Source organism: Phaethon lepturus, unplaced genomic scaffold, assembly GCF_000687285.1.
Source record: "Phaethon lepturus isolate BGI_N335 unplaced genomic scaffold, ASM68728v1 scaffold5226, whole genome shotgun sequence".
Lineage (NCBI taxonomy): Eukaryota > Metazoa > Chordata > Aves > Phaethontiformes > Phaethontidae > Phaethon > Phaethon lepturus.
The window spans coordinates 44,533-61,299 of NW_010543958.1; the positions used below are offsets into that span (position 1 = coordinate 44,533).

The 16,767-nt window shown below is 40.6% G+C and overlaps 1 protein-coding gene across 3 annotated transcripts in view; it reads right to left on the reverse strand.

The window, feature by feature from the left end:
* The window catches only part of ALDH1A2 (aldehyde dehydrogenase 1 family, member A2), a 56,329-nt gene that overhangs the window by 31,577 nt on the left and 7,985 nt on the right, over nt 1-16,767 (reverse strand). For 2 of the 3 annotated variants that reach the window (XM_010288498.1, XM_010288499.1), the window contains exons 2-3: nt 527-631; nt 189-329 (exon numbers count right to left, since the gene is read on the reverse strand). In XM_010288498.1, the coding sequence (XP_010286800.1) occupies nt 189-329; nt 527-631 (246 nt within the window). Of the gene's footprint in view, nt 1-188; nt 330-526; nt 632-16,767 lie in introns of those variants that run through there. The other variant, XM_010288500.1, reaches the window with a different exon arrangement.

Genomic DNA, 16,767 nt, shown 5'->3' on the forward strand with positions numbered 1-16,767 from the left:
TAATTGGAAGACTCTTGTTGACTTTTATGAGCTTTGGATCAAGTCTTAAGTAGACAGTCAGCCATCTAAGCCACCAAGCTGAGTGTAGTCTTCAAATCTAATTCATGTTAACACATTTATGAGCTAATTTGCTCTCAGAATGTAAAACTGACAGGTAATTTAACTGTTGATTTTCATGTGCCTCTTACCGCCAGAATTGCCCTGTCTCTTTCGACCAAGTCTGCTAGCTTATCCAAAAGATGGCCTCTTTCCGATGCATCCATTCTCCTCCAGACTGAACCTAGAGAAAAAGCAAGGCGAGCTGCTCTGACTGCTTTGTCCGTATCAACCTGTCAAGAAGGAAGGAAGAAACCAAAGGCACTGAGGTAAATAACATTACCAGGCTTATGTAATTTGCTGTTGTCCAGCCTTAGTCACATGATGGGTTTTGGAACTGTAATTAATAAAAGAGCTGTCCAACAGTGCTATTCTGGACCTGTTGCTTTCATCTATTTAGACATTTCTACCCATTCATGGGATGCATTACCTTGTCAGCTTCCTGGATCTCACAGATCTGCTCTCCTGTTGCTGGATTATATACTGGAAATATTCTCCCACTTTCAGAATTTTGCCACTCATTATTGATGAAAATCTAGAAGAGGAAGACAATTCATCAGTCCTCCTGCATAAATGAACAGTAATGTGTCTAACAACAAACTCCTGGGAAAGGCTGCAGATTCTACTACAGAAGAGTTGAAACTTAATTATGCCTGTAAAAATTACAGTTTCAAGAGTTCAGACTAAGGGTCAGCCCCTGATGTCTTTCTGTACTCTGTGGCAGTGTCATTATAGAAGCAACATAAAACTCTAAATAACTTGGTTGACATTCATATTTAGTTCAAAAACTGTAACAAATAAACTAAAAAAAGAAATACCTGTATGACAGAAAAAGCCTTGAAACTGCTAGAGACAAAGCAAGGATTTGGAGTAAATTGTTCAATTCGGTAAGTAAACATTTGGTCACTGATACAACCCAGTCAAGGCTGAATAATCTCAAACATCACAGTTCTTCAATACACAGTCAGTTGATTATCGCTAGTGATGGCTTGCAGCACAGAATTAACTTGCTTATCTGCTTGGAACAATGGAAATTGTTAAATTTTCTTAGTGTTGACATAATTTTAATTGTCATGGGCAAACCAGATTTGAATTTTGGTGGTGCTGACAACAGCTGTCCTGAGAGAAGTAATGACAAATGAGTTTAAAGTCGATTTTTACCGGTAGCTGCATACATGCCAGTTATTTTCTACTGAATGACTTTCAAGAACAGGATGCAATTATTTATTAGCAAATGTGAAAGAAGTCACTCTAGGAACATGACTGAGTGAAACGTTTTCCAGGTATTCAGACTCTTCCTGCCCTTGAAATCTTTCTAAGAATGAAAGCATTCATAAAGTCCAGGCACCATATGGGTTCCTTGGAGTTCAGGTATCAATGATCTTTCATTGTATTCCATGAAATACAACTTTAAATCTGTAAGGGGAGGTTCTGCCCTTATTGAAAGCAATACAAATTTTACCACTGACTTCACTGGAGGCACGAGCTGTGAAGGAACCTTCACAGCTACTTAGAAGGAATGTTCACCACCCTTTTTTGCCTGAAGGGTTGTGTTTATAGAGACAGGGACCTTTCTGTGGTTAAAGCAAAGCAAAGCCCCATACCTCCTACAGATCTTACAACTGTGAATGAGTAGAAAGCCAAGGGACTTTCTGAAAGATTCAGGAGTCTCAGTTCCAATCGGAGATACTCGGGTGGTAGGAACTGGCCTATCTTTTTAGATCATGGCTACATAACAAGAGTGAATGATTTATTACATATCGGTCCAGTTTCCTCACAAAACCACCATAGACACTGGGACAAAAATCTGTCCCACTGGTCAGGTAGACTAAATATCACAACCACCCTGCCCAGAATAGTACTTGACCACCTTTTTAATCTCGCACTTTCTGCTGTCTTACTACCGTGCGATAAAGAAGCTGTTACCTTTGTACTGGTACATGGCTCAGGTCAGCCAGATGAGCTCAGGGAGATGACGGAGGACAGTTCATAGGTAAGGACTTTGCTTAAATGGTGTCAGGTTGTTGGTTGGTTTTTTGTTTTCTTTATAGCAAAGTTAGATGTGGCAAAACCAGGACAAAAAAATTGCATGTTTTTCATGTATGAATGGAATGTAATACCTGTCTTTTCTAGTCAAAGAATAGTATCTATATAAAAGATTATAGATCATCTGCTAATCTTTTAGCCTTGGAATAGTACAATGAGGGCAGCCACACCAGCCTGCCAACTAAATCATTTAAAAGTTATTCTAACTTAAGTGTTTACAACTTGTCTGATGGCAAAAAAAAAAAAGCATTGGCATCAAAATGATGGGTGTTTAAGGAAAGAGGAGCACCAAAGCTTTAACATACCAGGAAGGAAGGAAAGGAAGGAAAGGAAGGAAGGAGAGAGCTTGTCATAAACTGATGAGGAGAAACTGAGCTGGGAAAAAACCCCAACACTATTCTAGCAAAAAAAGCAGTCAAGAGAAAATACGGTCAGAAAGCTCAAGATGAGCAGGTGCAACGCCAAAGGGTATAAAGTGTTTATAAAAGAAAAGAACACGGTGAGGACACCGGTGTGCCTGTGCATTTTAAAGAAAGTAAGGAAATTGCACACACATATTTGCACATGAAGGTGAAGATGTGTCCGTAGAGTCCTCTGTTAGCAGACATGAGCTTGCTCAAACTATGCTCCAAGCCAAATGGAAGCCATGTAGCTGTGTTCTTCTCAGCAGGGCTTATTAGCTCAGGCTCAGTGCCACACTAACTGCAGTAACATAGCTTCTGGTTCAGGGCTGACTCATGTCCAGATGACTGAAGACATGGGCAGAAGGAACCCGTGCCTGCCTGGAAAAAACCCTGGCAATGTAACTGTGCACAGAAACCAACAATTACATGTGCTTTTGCTTTTATGGATGGTTTGTTGTGCTTCCTCATCTTCCTTATGCCTCTAGCCTCAGCCACTTTGCTGTGTGCCCTTCCATCCATTTCAGAGTCCGTGCTTTCTTTACTCCCCGCCCCCCCTCCCCCTTTTTTTTGTTTTGGTTTTCAGAGGTAGCTGAACCCAGGCCCTACCGCACCATCACCCATCTGTTGCTTTCTTTGCACACTGTATTTATCTTGAACCTGTTCATATCCATGGACTGTAAGCCCTTCAGACTGTGGGTGTTGTCTTCCTGCTCAGTGATTACACTGCTTTGCAAACTGAAGTACTGGTCCCTGTTAGGACATTCTGGAGCTAACCCCGCCAAAATAAGATAATGAAAGAATTACCAGTATAATCTCTAGTGACTAACACCATCATAAGCCAAAATCCTCTGGTGGATCATTGTCACTTTCTAGACTGTAAGTGAAATAAAGAAAAACTAATGAGATCTGTGACCTGTGCGGAAGAAGGATTTTACTGTCATCCTTTCCAACTGAGTTTGATGGAGTTATCTCCATGCCCAGAGTGTGTGGGGGTGCACTAAGGAGGGAGGGGAAGGCAGAAAAGCTTGCAGCTTTGGGAGCAGATGGCCAAAGGAGATGTAAGGATGTTTGTTTAAGGTTACAGTATGTACATAAACACATAGGTCCCTTGTGTGATCTGTCTTGCAAGAATAAAACAGTTAGGTTGAGAACAAGAACCTGAGATGTGGTGGCAACTGCAGTTCGGTACTCTTCCGTTATAGAAGTGGTCTGCTCTTTTTAAAAAAGATTAAAATATGTTAACAACATTCTGCTGGGATAAACACCTATCATCAGGTTTGCTAGTACACAGGATATGTATTTGTTCTTAAAATACATTCCCCCATAGAAATAAGAGAGAGTGCCTTAGAATTACAAGAGTGCGTTACAATTCAAGTTGACTGGTACTCTAAGGTCTATTATTTTATTGAGTGCTCCATTTATCCCACGGATTTAGAAAAAGAACAGTAATAGCAAGTATTTCAGATAGGACATGGGAAGGATCTATTTGGCGTGAAGTAAGAGTTGAAGGCAAGAGAAATTGCTACTGTTAATGGTTAATGTTAGTTTCTTCCTGTTCCACTTTCTATAAACAAGGTATTGCCTATACAAGCTCATTACGGTAAACTGAGCACATTTAAATTGGCAGTAAAATCAGAGTGTTTACTCTAGTGCACAAATAAAGTACCTAGTCCCATGTTTTGGAACAGTTTCAAGTCTTGAAATCCAGCAGCTGGCGGCTTTACAAGCAAAACCTTACACTGAAATAATTCACTTTTGAAAGTTTTAGGTGTTCTGTGTCAGGTAGTACCATTCAGCAGATATTCCTACCACCAAGACACAGATTCTTTTGCAATAAATTTGCATTCACAGGGGCTTTTATAACTCTTCTAGCACTACTGACTCCAATAGCTGTTGATTAAATGTATATATCCTGTACATTTAATCTGACTTTCATTATGGCCACTTCGTAAAAATGCCATGAAATGGACAAGCGATGACACATTGCAAGAACAAGGAATCCCTGCAAAGCTTCAAATTGGGTTTTTTTCTGCCTTATTTATAGTGACCATGGTAAAGGCAAACTCTAAATCAGGGAGAATATTTGACAGCAAATGTTCCTATCTATGGATTATATATAACCCATCCTAAACACCAGATGAAAAAGGGGTAACCCTAGAAAAAAGAAGGGCTTGCTTCCATGTAAATCATGCTACAAATTGGACAACACCCAGTGAGTTCATTGTTCAACCTCAATTGTGAAGGCTATTCACATTTACTATTCCCCTGGAATCAATGTTAATTAAGGCTGACTGGGGCTATAAATCAGCCTTTCGTTTTTACAACTTAATTCAGCATTAAGCATATATATGTAAATAAAAGGTAACTGATTAACCACTTGAGTTTTGCAGGAGTTACTGAGGTAATTTGTTTTTGTTTGAGTCCTAGTGTTACCTTTTGTGATTTGCAGTAAGGAAAAGAAAAAGTACGTAGTATGTCATGTATTTGCTATGTGGTATTGTGAGTAGTTAAATAATCTGGCCTGTTGGGTGCTATCAACAAAACTGTGCCAAAACAGCGGAAGGGAACACTCGACAAGTTTTGGAACACATGAACATTTAGTTTGGCATCTACTCTCAGTAGAGCCAATAACTGCAGTAATGCCAGAGGAGAAAGAGAAAAGGCAAACCTTCCTGTTTTACTGAGATGTCCCTGTCAGTACAGTGATTTGGCCAAGAACAAATCCAGCAAAACAGACAATGTCTCCTGTAAGTGAGGAATCTGGCTGTAGTTGTTGTACAATGGTCTAAGGAGGAAACGAAATGCTATTTGTTCACCAGCAAAGCGACCTAAGGCAACATGCAGAACGGGGCAGCAGCTGAGGTAGCGGGTGGGTGAGGTATTTGTGTGGGATGGGGAAGTTTCAAACAGGCTTTACGGTGTAATAGGTGCGGTTGGAAGCTCCCAGTTGCCCCTGTGAACGTGCCCTTGGAGTGTCGTCATTCTCATGGGATCTTGTTGCAAAGGTCTCTTGATAATTTCTGTTCCTTTCCAAATGAAAGATGGAGAGAGCGTGGCATTTGTTTACAAGAACAGGCGCATCCCTCCTGGTACTGACAAGAACCTCTTTTTCACACACACACGTCTTACAGACCTTTTGATAGAACTTTGCAAGCTAATGGTCCCGTCATGTATCTGCTAGGTTCCACTTCGGCCCACAGTTACTTACATACAGCCACAGTTGACAAGAGTTCTGTAGACTAACCAAGGAAGCAATCTGACCCATCCGACAGGGCACATAACTGTTTGGAGCCTTTGAGATGCCATATCATATAAAAAAGTATACAAAGGAAAAGTAAAATTCAAAGTTATCTCGTAAAAATTCAAGTTACTTTGAGACTCTGCTGACAGGTAGTTGGAAGGAAATCATGTATTGCGTTTGCATAAGACCTGCATTCCAAAAGCTTTAGGCTCTGAGTTCAATAGCATTTTTGGATGCTCATCAGTTTTGATATCAAGCCAAGAGTAAATGTTTTTAGCATAAAGCAAAGCAAACTAAGCTTTGCAAATAAACAACTACAAAATCTTGTTTAAGTAGCCATCTGTCCCAGTTGGCTTACTAATAATTAGCAACCTAATGTTCATTTCAAACCATGCAGGTAATTGGAGTGATAAGTATTCAAAGAGAGAGGGACGTGTACAGAACTGGGCTGAGCCACCTAATCTGCAATGCAGTAGTAGCAAAATTTAGAGCAGGAAGGAAATGGATAGGATTTTGTGTTTTCATCACTATTTACCACTGAGGAAGTACAAAACAACTATCTTTGTGCATGCGCGTATAAATACAATTACTTAAAATGCAGCACAGAAATAATACCTCCTTTGCAGCTCTTAGTTGAATGAAATTTGGTTTAGTGGCACTACAGATTCCCTCTGATGTTCACCCAGGGGCTAGCCCTGGATTTGGAAAACGGAACCGATTCTTAAATTCACTGGGGGTTCCTGCACGGTCACTGCCTCTCTTTTTTCGTATTGTCTGCCCTTAAAACACAGAAAAAACGTAATTTGGGCTCCTTTAATTCTTAAGAGTAATCAACACAGGTGGCAACAATGTAACTTTTAATTTCCTTTCTTGAAAATGTTCTCAAATGATGTGTGAGTGAAATGATGATCTACATTCTTAATTTGATATTGCTTAGTGATGATGTCATCAGACATTTTCTTCAGGCTCCCCAGCTGTGTAAGAGTGAACTTCAGCCAGTGGACAGACAGTGGCCTAGCATTCAGCTCCTTGGAGGTGGAATTACTTTCCCATGGATTTAATAAACAACGTTTTTGTGCTGTCACAGCTCCAGAAATGTTTTTTTGGTACAGGAAAAGGATTTAAACATCCAAATAATAATGGCTTCCCACAGGAGATAGGGTTCTGGATGAATGGAGGAAGGAATGGGAATTTCCTAACTCAGTTGATTTAGTAGCTGGTTATAGTTTCATTCCATCAAAGATCTTTTTTTCATATGTGACTTTCCCCTCAGAGAGCCTTTGACGTTAAATCTGCAAGGATGGGGGAGGGGGCATCGGATGCCAGAGTACTTTATAAAGTACGCAGCTGTTTGGCCCTCAGCATCTTCTCATAGCTGGAGGCATTAAGAAATACATACTGGCACTTTTTGGGGGGAGGACGAATGGACATACAACAATTCGAGAGGCATGCAAAAAATCCAGCAGCAGCATTTCCCTTGGTAAATACTGCATAACATCACAGATACCGGGCACCTGTGCCTCAGTCTGGTCAGGAAATTTCATATCCTTTCCCATCTCAGCAACTTCATTTCCTCCCCTTTGGAAACTTTTCAAGAGTCCTAACAATTAGTACGATTGTAAGGGAATGAAGTGGAAGGGATTGCCAGTCAGAGGTGTAGCTTGTTTATTTTCTCAAGCTTTGTTTTCCTTCACTTTTATGGCTGTCTTGATACAACAAACCTCTCACATTCTAGCCAGAGCATGTTGCGGCGCACTCCTGGGAGTGACTAGAAACCAACAGCTGGCTACAGAATCGGCAAAAACCTGGTTTATAAGTAGGCACTAGGAAAGCAAAAGCCAACCCCAGCAGACTGATTGCTGACTGGCCAGCGATTGATCTGCAGTGTCATTTTATTTTATTTTAAAGAGGGGGGATTGTTCAGGTGAACAGCAAGAGTCACTGCGCCTTGCTGGCAGTTCACAAATCATGAGTAACGGGCCACAGACTTTGAGGCCAACCTGCCCAAACGTTCTCAGTGCAGAAACCTGCTTCTCAAGGCAATAGCGAATGAGCCTTTCGTTGGGCAGTGCCAATGACTGCATTGCTTTCAAATGCTACACCTACGTAAATCAAGGCAGTCTGGCTGGCTTGAGGATACAAACAGAAATGGTTGTCGTGTCATTCATTATAGTTACAACAGAGCCATATTAGTCCTGCAGAAGTTATTCAGATTTTGGCTTTTGTAATAAGATGGCTTTCAACTGTGGAGGAACTGCAGTTGTTTTCAGAAGAGTAACAGTGAACTGTACATGAGTAACACTGAACCTTGCACTAAATTTAATTCTGGCAGGCAAGCTCCTGTGGACATAGCTGGTTTTCAGCCACTAGAGGTCCAATCCCACCCACAGTAAAATAAAAGGAAGAGTTCAACTGGCTTCAGTGGGACCTGCATCAGGCCCCAGTTGATGAAAAGGAAGCAATAGCAACAGCCTCCAGAGGGATGTTTGTACTGGGAGACAGAGCTGTTTCACTGGAAACTTGACACCTGCTCTAGAGTCCGTGAGGTCTGCGAAGGCCAAACAAAACCAGAACGTGTTGGGTTGTCCTGGCTCCTTCCCTCTCCTTACCTCATGCTCGCCCCCCCCAAAAAAAACCCCAACAAACCAACATTTGAAAAGGAAGAAGAGCTCTTTTTCTCAAGCTGTCTGTGTTGCGGGGTGTTCGCATTTTTAAAAAACTCATTTGGACCTCAGAGCCAGATGGATAATGTCATGGCTTTTAGACACAGGTCTACCATAAATGGGGGTTTCCTTCATAAACCTAAGCATGTTTTTTTTTCACTCCAGAAGTCCAGAGTCCAAACTTCAGAGTGTACTGAGAGGGCTGGAGAATTTTAAACATTTACAAATACACTACAGCAGGAGGATAAAAAAGTGGAATCGAAAAAAAAATGCACAAGAAGTAAACGAGGCTGCTCTGATTTCGCTGTCAGCACAGCAGTACGTCAAAATCTAGTAGAATTATGTTTACGCAACCCGAGTCCTGTGTCAAGGGTACACGCCTGGATGAGAAGACTGCCACGTTCAGCTTCTCTGGAAGTAGCAAGGCCTCAGCCAAGCCTACCGAAATCAGAAACAGTCCTTGACATGAGTAGACTCTGGATCAGAACCAACAGTATTTAAAATAGGTGAATACATCAAGGTCCCAGTAACATTTCAGTGCGTGTAAAGAAGGTCAGACATCAGCGTGGCAGACATAAGCTGGAGGAGAATTCATATGATCTAGCACCTAATGGTGGCATCTAATGCAGAAGCTCAGTCTCTTTCCAGTCCCCGTGGATTGGGAGGAGAGGTCTCGGCTCTCCCTCAGGGCAGTACCCACTGCCTCAGGCGTGCTCAGTCACCCCTCCCATAAGGGCCTGTCTCTCCAGTGCCTGTTACACCGGCCCACTCCTCTAGACTCTTGTTTAGGTGCTTAAAGGTAGATACGGCAAATCCCCGCAGAGCCAGCTCACAGTTAGGATAGCTTTGGGGAGTGGTACACAGGGAAATGGGTGCAACTGGGAGGAGAAACTGGGGGAATCCAGGGTCTCTGAGCAGCAAACAGAATTGGAGAGAGAGCTTGAAACCTCCTGTCAGTCTGCTGTGAAAGTGGAATGTAACATGATTTTTTTCTCCACTATGTCCCAAATCCCTCACACCAAATGTTTGACCTGCCTGTCTTCCTGTCCTAATTAGTCTTCTGTCTTTCTGGGAGTTGGGTCTGTTCTTTTGCAAATGGCAGCACATCAGGCCGGGGAAACCTGTCATGTTTATTTTCTAATCTGTAGGGGGCACCCATTTGAAAAAACTCCCAGCTTATCTTAACATTTTTGTTTGTATGATTTTGAATTAGGAAGTTTGAGTAATTAGTTAAGAAGATTAAATAAGTCTTAATAACATGCAGTAGCATGCTTACTTTCTTCCTTCCCCCCAAGTATTTCCTGCACAAAACCCAGGCTGCAAAACTATGATGGTGTCTTTTTCTATTTTAGTTTCTCACTGTGCCACATGCTGACACAGCATCCGTTGTTTCAATTCAGTCTCATTAAAGGGATTATTTTGTGCCTGCTTGTTCAAGAAAATTAACCTAAAGAGAAGAAACTTCAATTGTATTGTCTGTTGAACTATACCCACCACAAACATTTTACTCCTTTTGGCTGCCTTATTGAACTTGTGGGAAGAAACTTTACTTAAGGCTTCCTCAAAGTAATTTCTACTTTTTTTCAGCTACTGAAGAATTTACCTGCTGTTAGTAGCACAATACAGGAGCAATAACGCTTTCCCATAGTTCAGGTGATATTTCATGTATTCCTAAGAAACTAAGCTCCTAGGCTTTACTTATCCTTTCACTTGTGGAGCTCTTTTTAACTGCTAGAGAAGAACATTTACTGTCTGTCTTAACACTGCGTCAGAAAACCTTGTTTCTGAAGCCAAGGTAACTAAAAAATTAAGTATGCTCTGCATTTCCACTAATAACAAAAGAAAAGCCATCACTGAATGATTTGGGTAGCAATGGCAGTGTTTTTTATGGAGTATGATCCTTGATGTCACTTAACTGCAACTTAAAAATGAAATAATGAAAGATTTCTAAAAATCCATTAAATCAAGAGTGGAGAAGAGGGAGTATTTGTTTACAGAATCAATTATTGGGCTGTCACTAGGCTTTAATGAAGTTGTGGCTATTAAGAACTTGATCCTGGAAACCCTTCCACAAGCACTCACTTGAAACGCTGGGAATGAGGAGGGGTTTGTACAAACAAGACTAGAATTAGTCTGTGTAGTTTTCCTGTGTTCTGCATCGTTTGTGCATTGCAAGTCTTGTGTGCTCTTTATGTGTAACATAAAACAGCGTGGTCTATTTATCTGTACATGGGAAACGTGTTCTGCCATTTAAAAGAATCTAGCAGATCATCACTTGTAGGTAACTGACATTTTAAATGTTCATCACCAAAGAACAAGTTCTTACCTAGAAATTAGCTAACCTGCATAAATAAATACTGTTACTAAGATTTCAGGCACTATAGGCAACACAGAAAAATACAACGGGCAAATTTATTTTTACTTAAAAGCTCCATCTGAGAAAATCACCTTATAACTACACATGAGAAATTGCTGGAATGTCAACTTCATTTGCAGTGGCCCCTTATGGCCTGATCACCCTCCCTGGCACGATAAATCACTGGCAAGATCCTTACCTTAACACGTTTGATCTCAGCTCAGCAAGACTTGGTTTTGATGTGAAGAACTCCAGATCTGTTAGGTCAGAGACAAATAGCAGAGCCACTGACCTGCAAAGTGCTAACACTATATTAGACCCAAGTGAGCAGCCATAAGCTCCTGGAAAGTTTGCCTTCACTTCTACTTTGCATCCTGAATATTTTCAAATATTACTGTTCGCATGTTTTGCTAAATGGTGCCGGTGTCATTTCCTTTCATGTCATCCTGCACATACAGAATCCACAAAAAGTCAAACAAATAAATAAGCACGCAGTGTGAGAAGAATTATCTTGGATAAACCGTTAGAATTCTCTGCACTTTAGGGCGATACGAAATAAAACTCAATTCCATTTACATAAATGGCTTGCACTGGCCCTTTTCTAGCTAGACCATGCTTACTAATATAATAAATAATGATATTCACCAGTACGCACATTAAGGTCATTGCAAGTGCCTGTATGTACATGTCCATACATACAGAAATTCAAACTGCTCCTAAAAAAAAAAAATTCAGCTTGTGACATATGCATTCGAAATGTGAACTTTCACAAAGACCAGTTTTGTGGCCACTCAGTTTTGAAGCCTTGGTTTGAAACTATTCCTTATTGTCCTGGTTAAACAGTCACTTATCTCTGCGATAGTAAGCAGCAGTGTTAGTCTACCAGAAAATTGGATGTTCTTAATGGGCTTTGGGGGAGAATAGCTTTGCATCATCAGCATTAAGTTAAATCACATTAAGTATCCACTTACAACATAGGGATTACCACTTATGACATCTTTGGTGAAAGCCTTTAAAACAAATTGTTGTGTTTGTTAGAAGAAGCTGTGAGATAACAGTTCCCAGAAGTCTGATTTATAAACCCTTTTTGCTCTTCAAGAAGATGCAAAGGAACCCAACACGTCTCCTCTCATCCAATGCTGCAATGAAATCTCTCAGGCTGGAAATTCTTTTCAATAAAAAGTCTTGGGAAATACTGATTTATTTACTTTAGAATATCCTTCTGGAGAGAAGAAACCTTTAGCTAGATTCCCTTTCCTCAGACTTCAGTTCTGATTTCTCCTCCAGTCCTTTCTGTTGATAAGCCACTGACCTTACATATACAAAACTGGAACAGGTCATTCTACTTTTTATTATTCATAAGGCTGACTGGGGAGAACTGGGCTTAAGCTGTCAAAGTATCCTGCTGTGCTTGGATACCTGACAAATTTACACCCCAAAGTACACTCTGTTGCTAAGACTAAAATTGGATGTGAAGCGTTCTTGCAAGAGCTGATTACAGTCCCAAGCAAATAAAACCCTTCAGGGTATAGCAAAATAATGCAGATATTTAATAGAGTTTAACATTTTTATATATGACTGGCAAGCTATTCTGTATAGAGATGTAGGCCTGCATGAAAAATGAGCTCTTCTGTTTACCTTTAAATAGAAGCAGACTAATAACTTCAGAGTGTGTAAATTAAAAACATTACCCTCACATTTTGCCAAACATGCAGCATTAAAAACATGGACTAAGGCAAAACCAAAACCTAACTATACAGAGATTTCCTTAAATGAGCAAAGTAGTTTGTAAGTCTTGTCAATAAAAAACCTTCCTTAAAAACAAATGTTCATACATGCAGTCTCAGATTTTTTTTTTTCCCCCCATTTCCTTTAAAATTTATGTTTCTCTTCTCCTTTCTAACGAAATTCCCTTTTTGTCTTCTGGAACCCCTTGTAATGATACCAGAATGTGGGCAAACCTCTTTAGTCTCCCTGCTGTTTACAAGATGGCATTTATGCTTGGCATAGTGAACACAGTGACACATGATCACTCAATGGCTAAAACCACCATCAAGACTTTAATCTGAGAAATTTTTCACCTGGACATTGCAAATACCATTGGCATGTAAAGGTATGAAAAACAATATTAATTACAGCGAACACATGTCACCCAACGCACAGCTTTCTGCAAGTATACCAATAACTAGCCATTTGTGAAGGTTAATTTCATGCAACCTTTGGCATTTATCTGGTATAAGGTATGTCGCCAATTCAATCCATTAAGTAATAACTAAATTCTCATGGGACCTAGCTGAAGTCAAATGTTGTTATTCCAGGTTCACTGCTTTTAGTCTCCCCGAAGACCATTTAGGCAAACAGCTGGAAGAGCCGACTACAAAGGTTCCCAGTCACAGGGAACCACTCTAGGAAAGCAGGTAAAGGCTTCTCACCAGGAAATAAATTATCAAGGATTGGTCCTGTTGCTCCCTCAAGGAGAGAAATGAACTGACACAGAGAGCAAGAGCATGAACACATTTGTGTTTCTGCTAGAATCCAAACATTAAAAGCAAAAGCAATTGGCTGATGGGAGGAAGAGCTGTGCTGCACCAGTCACTGGGCATGTTCTGCACGGGCTCCTGGTTGTCATCTAAATAGCAGGGCCTACCTTCTCCCTCTATGTTGGAGTACCTTACTAAAACAAAACCTTTGAAAAGCGAATAGAAACAATACCAGAGACAACAACCTGGACTTCCAGTACTGTTCACTGCATTGCACCAATGGAAATACTCCTCCTCCCAACAGAAAAGTACAGAGGGGAGCAATGCGGCAAGGTCCAGCTTCATTTGAACCCACTATGCAGATCTTCCAGCAAGGAGGACACTGCCTCCCAGACAGCACTCAAGGGAATAACAGCAGGTACAACTGATAAAGTGATGCAGAAAAGGAGCAAAAAGCACAAAGAAAGGGGTCTTTCCATCTATACTGTGTGTGCATGTGTAGGTGAGTGCACAGGAAAGTGTGCAATTAATACCATGCAGAATTGTAGACAGGCATCTGAAATTAATCTGTATTTCCATTTCCCAGAATAGTACGTACAGAAAAAGAGATTTTATCTTCTAGTAGTCTGGTTGGTTTAGCAAGAGATCCTGCCTCTGACACTGACCTACTATCTGAGTTAGTCATGGTTACACTCCCACAAGTCTAAACTCCCCCATCTGTGAAGGAGCCTTGTTTTACAACTGAGACTGAATCAATTAATGCTTCCAAAAGCTTTGATGGAAGGAGCAGAATATTAATTCATGCAGTTGAGTGATGCTAGCTAAAAATGTCTTTAGTAATGTAACAAATGGATTTTAAAATCACTATCAAAGGGCTGGACCACCAAGCCTAGGTCATCACCAGCACAGCTAACCCATCTAGTGTTTAGTCTCCTATCACAGCTTCAGATGGGCAAGTGAAAAAGCAGAGCTGGATTCTCGCCTCTCAGGAAAATAGTATTCCATAGACATCACAAAAGACAGAACAGGCTGTTAAGTAGTAAGTAGCTATGGTAAAGAAAGTGTTACAAGGACAAAAAGAGGAAGACCAACAAAACATCAAGCACTGATGGAAAAGGGGTGAAGGCTTAGCCAGATGTCCTGAAAAACACATGTGCGTATTTCTCAAGGTCCGCGCAGGACATTTGGGTCCAGGCCTGGTGCAACCATACATCGCAGCTGAAGAAATTGGAGAGAATAAAATAAACTCCTTGATTTGGAAAGGCAGGTGGTAATTTCTTAGTAGTTTCTAACTACTCAAGAATAAACTTGAACTATTTCTGTTACAGCTGAAAAAAACCACATGAGCAAATGTAAAATGTGGGTGTCAGAACCCAGTGGAATCAGGACAGTGCTTTTATGCCTGGATGCAAAGTATATTTAAAATAAACACCAAATATGCTTCAAACAAGAAAATGAAGTGGGTCCTTAAAAAAATAATGTATGTATCCAACTGGCACTTAACATAAATTCCTTCTCCAATCAGTTTAACAGTGCAAAGAAGTATTTAAGCCAGTTTAAATCTAATTTCTGTTTTAAGGACTTTTTACGCTAGCAGAGTGGTAAATGAGAGTGAGGTGCAATGTCACGGGAAGTGCTTTAGTGGTTGAGCTGAAAAGACTTTACAGGGTTTTTAACTACTAGATCACAATTTTCATCTAGGTCATCGTATAGTTAGGGAATACAAGCACAAGTGCCTATAAACCAGCATAAGATATCTAAGTGTGAAAATGGGTGATCTGGACTGTATCATGGAGACGAAAAAAATCTCATGTTTTTTGCGCATAAGGGGATGAGAATTATCGGACTCATACCACAATTCTAGTTATAAGCTACATAGGGAGGACAAGTCAGGCTGCAGAGAGTGGGGAGTAGCTCTCTGTGCAAGGAAATGCGTGGAAACTTCTTGGAAGAGAAATATAACACATAACATAGGCCCACGCGTATAGAGGCAGTGTAGGTCATGAAGGATAATAGAGGGAGTGAAGTACTGACTTCTGGATAAGAGCAACTGAAGTGACATTGAAGTGGCACTGAAGTGGAAAAAGAATATGAAGGCAGTAAGACTGGTGCAAAAGTAACTGCTTATTAGTTCAGTGGGAGCTGCACTGAGATAGTGTCTAGAGAACCTACGAGTTTTCTGTATCCTAATCTGAACAGCATTTGCCATAGTCCTGTCAAGGACTAAGAATTGTGCCTGAACCCCTGAGAAATGGTTACCACATCAATAATTTCAGCTTCGTTGCAGGAGAGAAACACATGAAGAAGCCCTACTCTCTGGGATACTAAACTTCAAGAAGCAGATTTTTTTAAAAGAGGAAGTAACTTAGAAACTCGCTGCTTGAAGCTAGGAAATTAAAATCCATAGAGTCAGCATGGAGGCTTAAGAATGTGAAAGAGTCAAGAAAGATTTGCATTCCCAAGACTGAAAATGAGAATCACAAGCAAGAAAATAAATGGGGTGGCTAAGCAGGAAGATACAAGAGGAAATGTAGGCCAAAAAAAGAAACAAAGTGCTAAATTTAAAAGGCTGCAAAACACAAAAATTAAAAATTGCTGCTAAATATTCTGAAGAAAAACACCAAAAAAGTAACACAAATAAAATAGCCAAGAGAAGCCTAAGTTTAAATAAATAAGCAAATACAGGCTGTGGGAGAGACAGTGGATTCTGAAAACAACCTGGCTATGAAAGGTATGAAAGGGAGACTGAAGGTATTTCCAGAAGTGGCTGCTTATTTAGGGGGATCTTAATTTGGCTATATCAAAGTAGATTATATTTCTGGCCAAAATTTAATTTGTGTTGTAGGGCCAAGGGAAGGAGAGCAGAGCCACTAGTTTGTATAGTAGAAGATGACAGGTACAATACTGGTTCTGAGGAATCATCTTTACTAAAAATCTAACACCAACAGCACACCAAAGCTCATTTAAAGGCCATGTCCAGGACAAGGGTGCTTCAGTCCCAACTGTGCTGCGAAGAGTTGAAATAGAGTTCCTGAGAGAAATCCCAAATGCTAATGCATCTCAAATCTTCCAGTTTTCAAAGGCTGAGGTATCAGGAATTGCATAAAAGCCACTAAGGATATACCGGGGGTTGGGGGGGATTGGGGGGTGATGGTGGTGCTGTATTAGGTAAGTGGTAAGAGTTCTCTCTGAAGCCTGAGAGAACAATGCCACAGCACAGACCTGGAAGGATCTTCCAGCTGGAGAGATCTATTTAAGATGAAACATAGACCTGAGGTTCCGACCAGCTCTAGTCACCTGAGGCCAAATTTAAGGCATGCTGACCTATTCACAAGAGGATAAATTCAGCTTTTATATGACAGTCAAATAATACCTGTATTTACCTGAAATAGTAAATAGCTCTGCTTTGGAAATAAATCTGTTACACTTTAGAGTGAAGCCTTTATCTGGGTAAATACATGCGTTTGGAATTTCTGTAGGG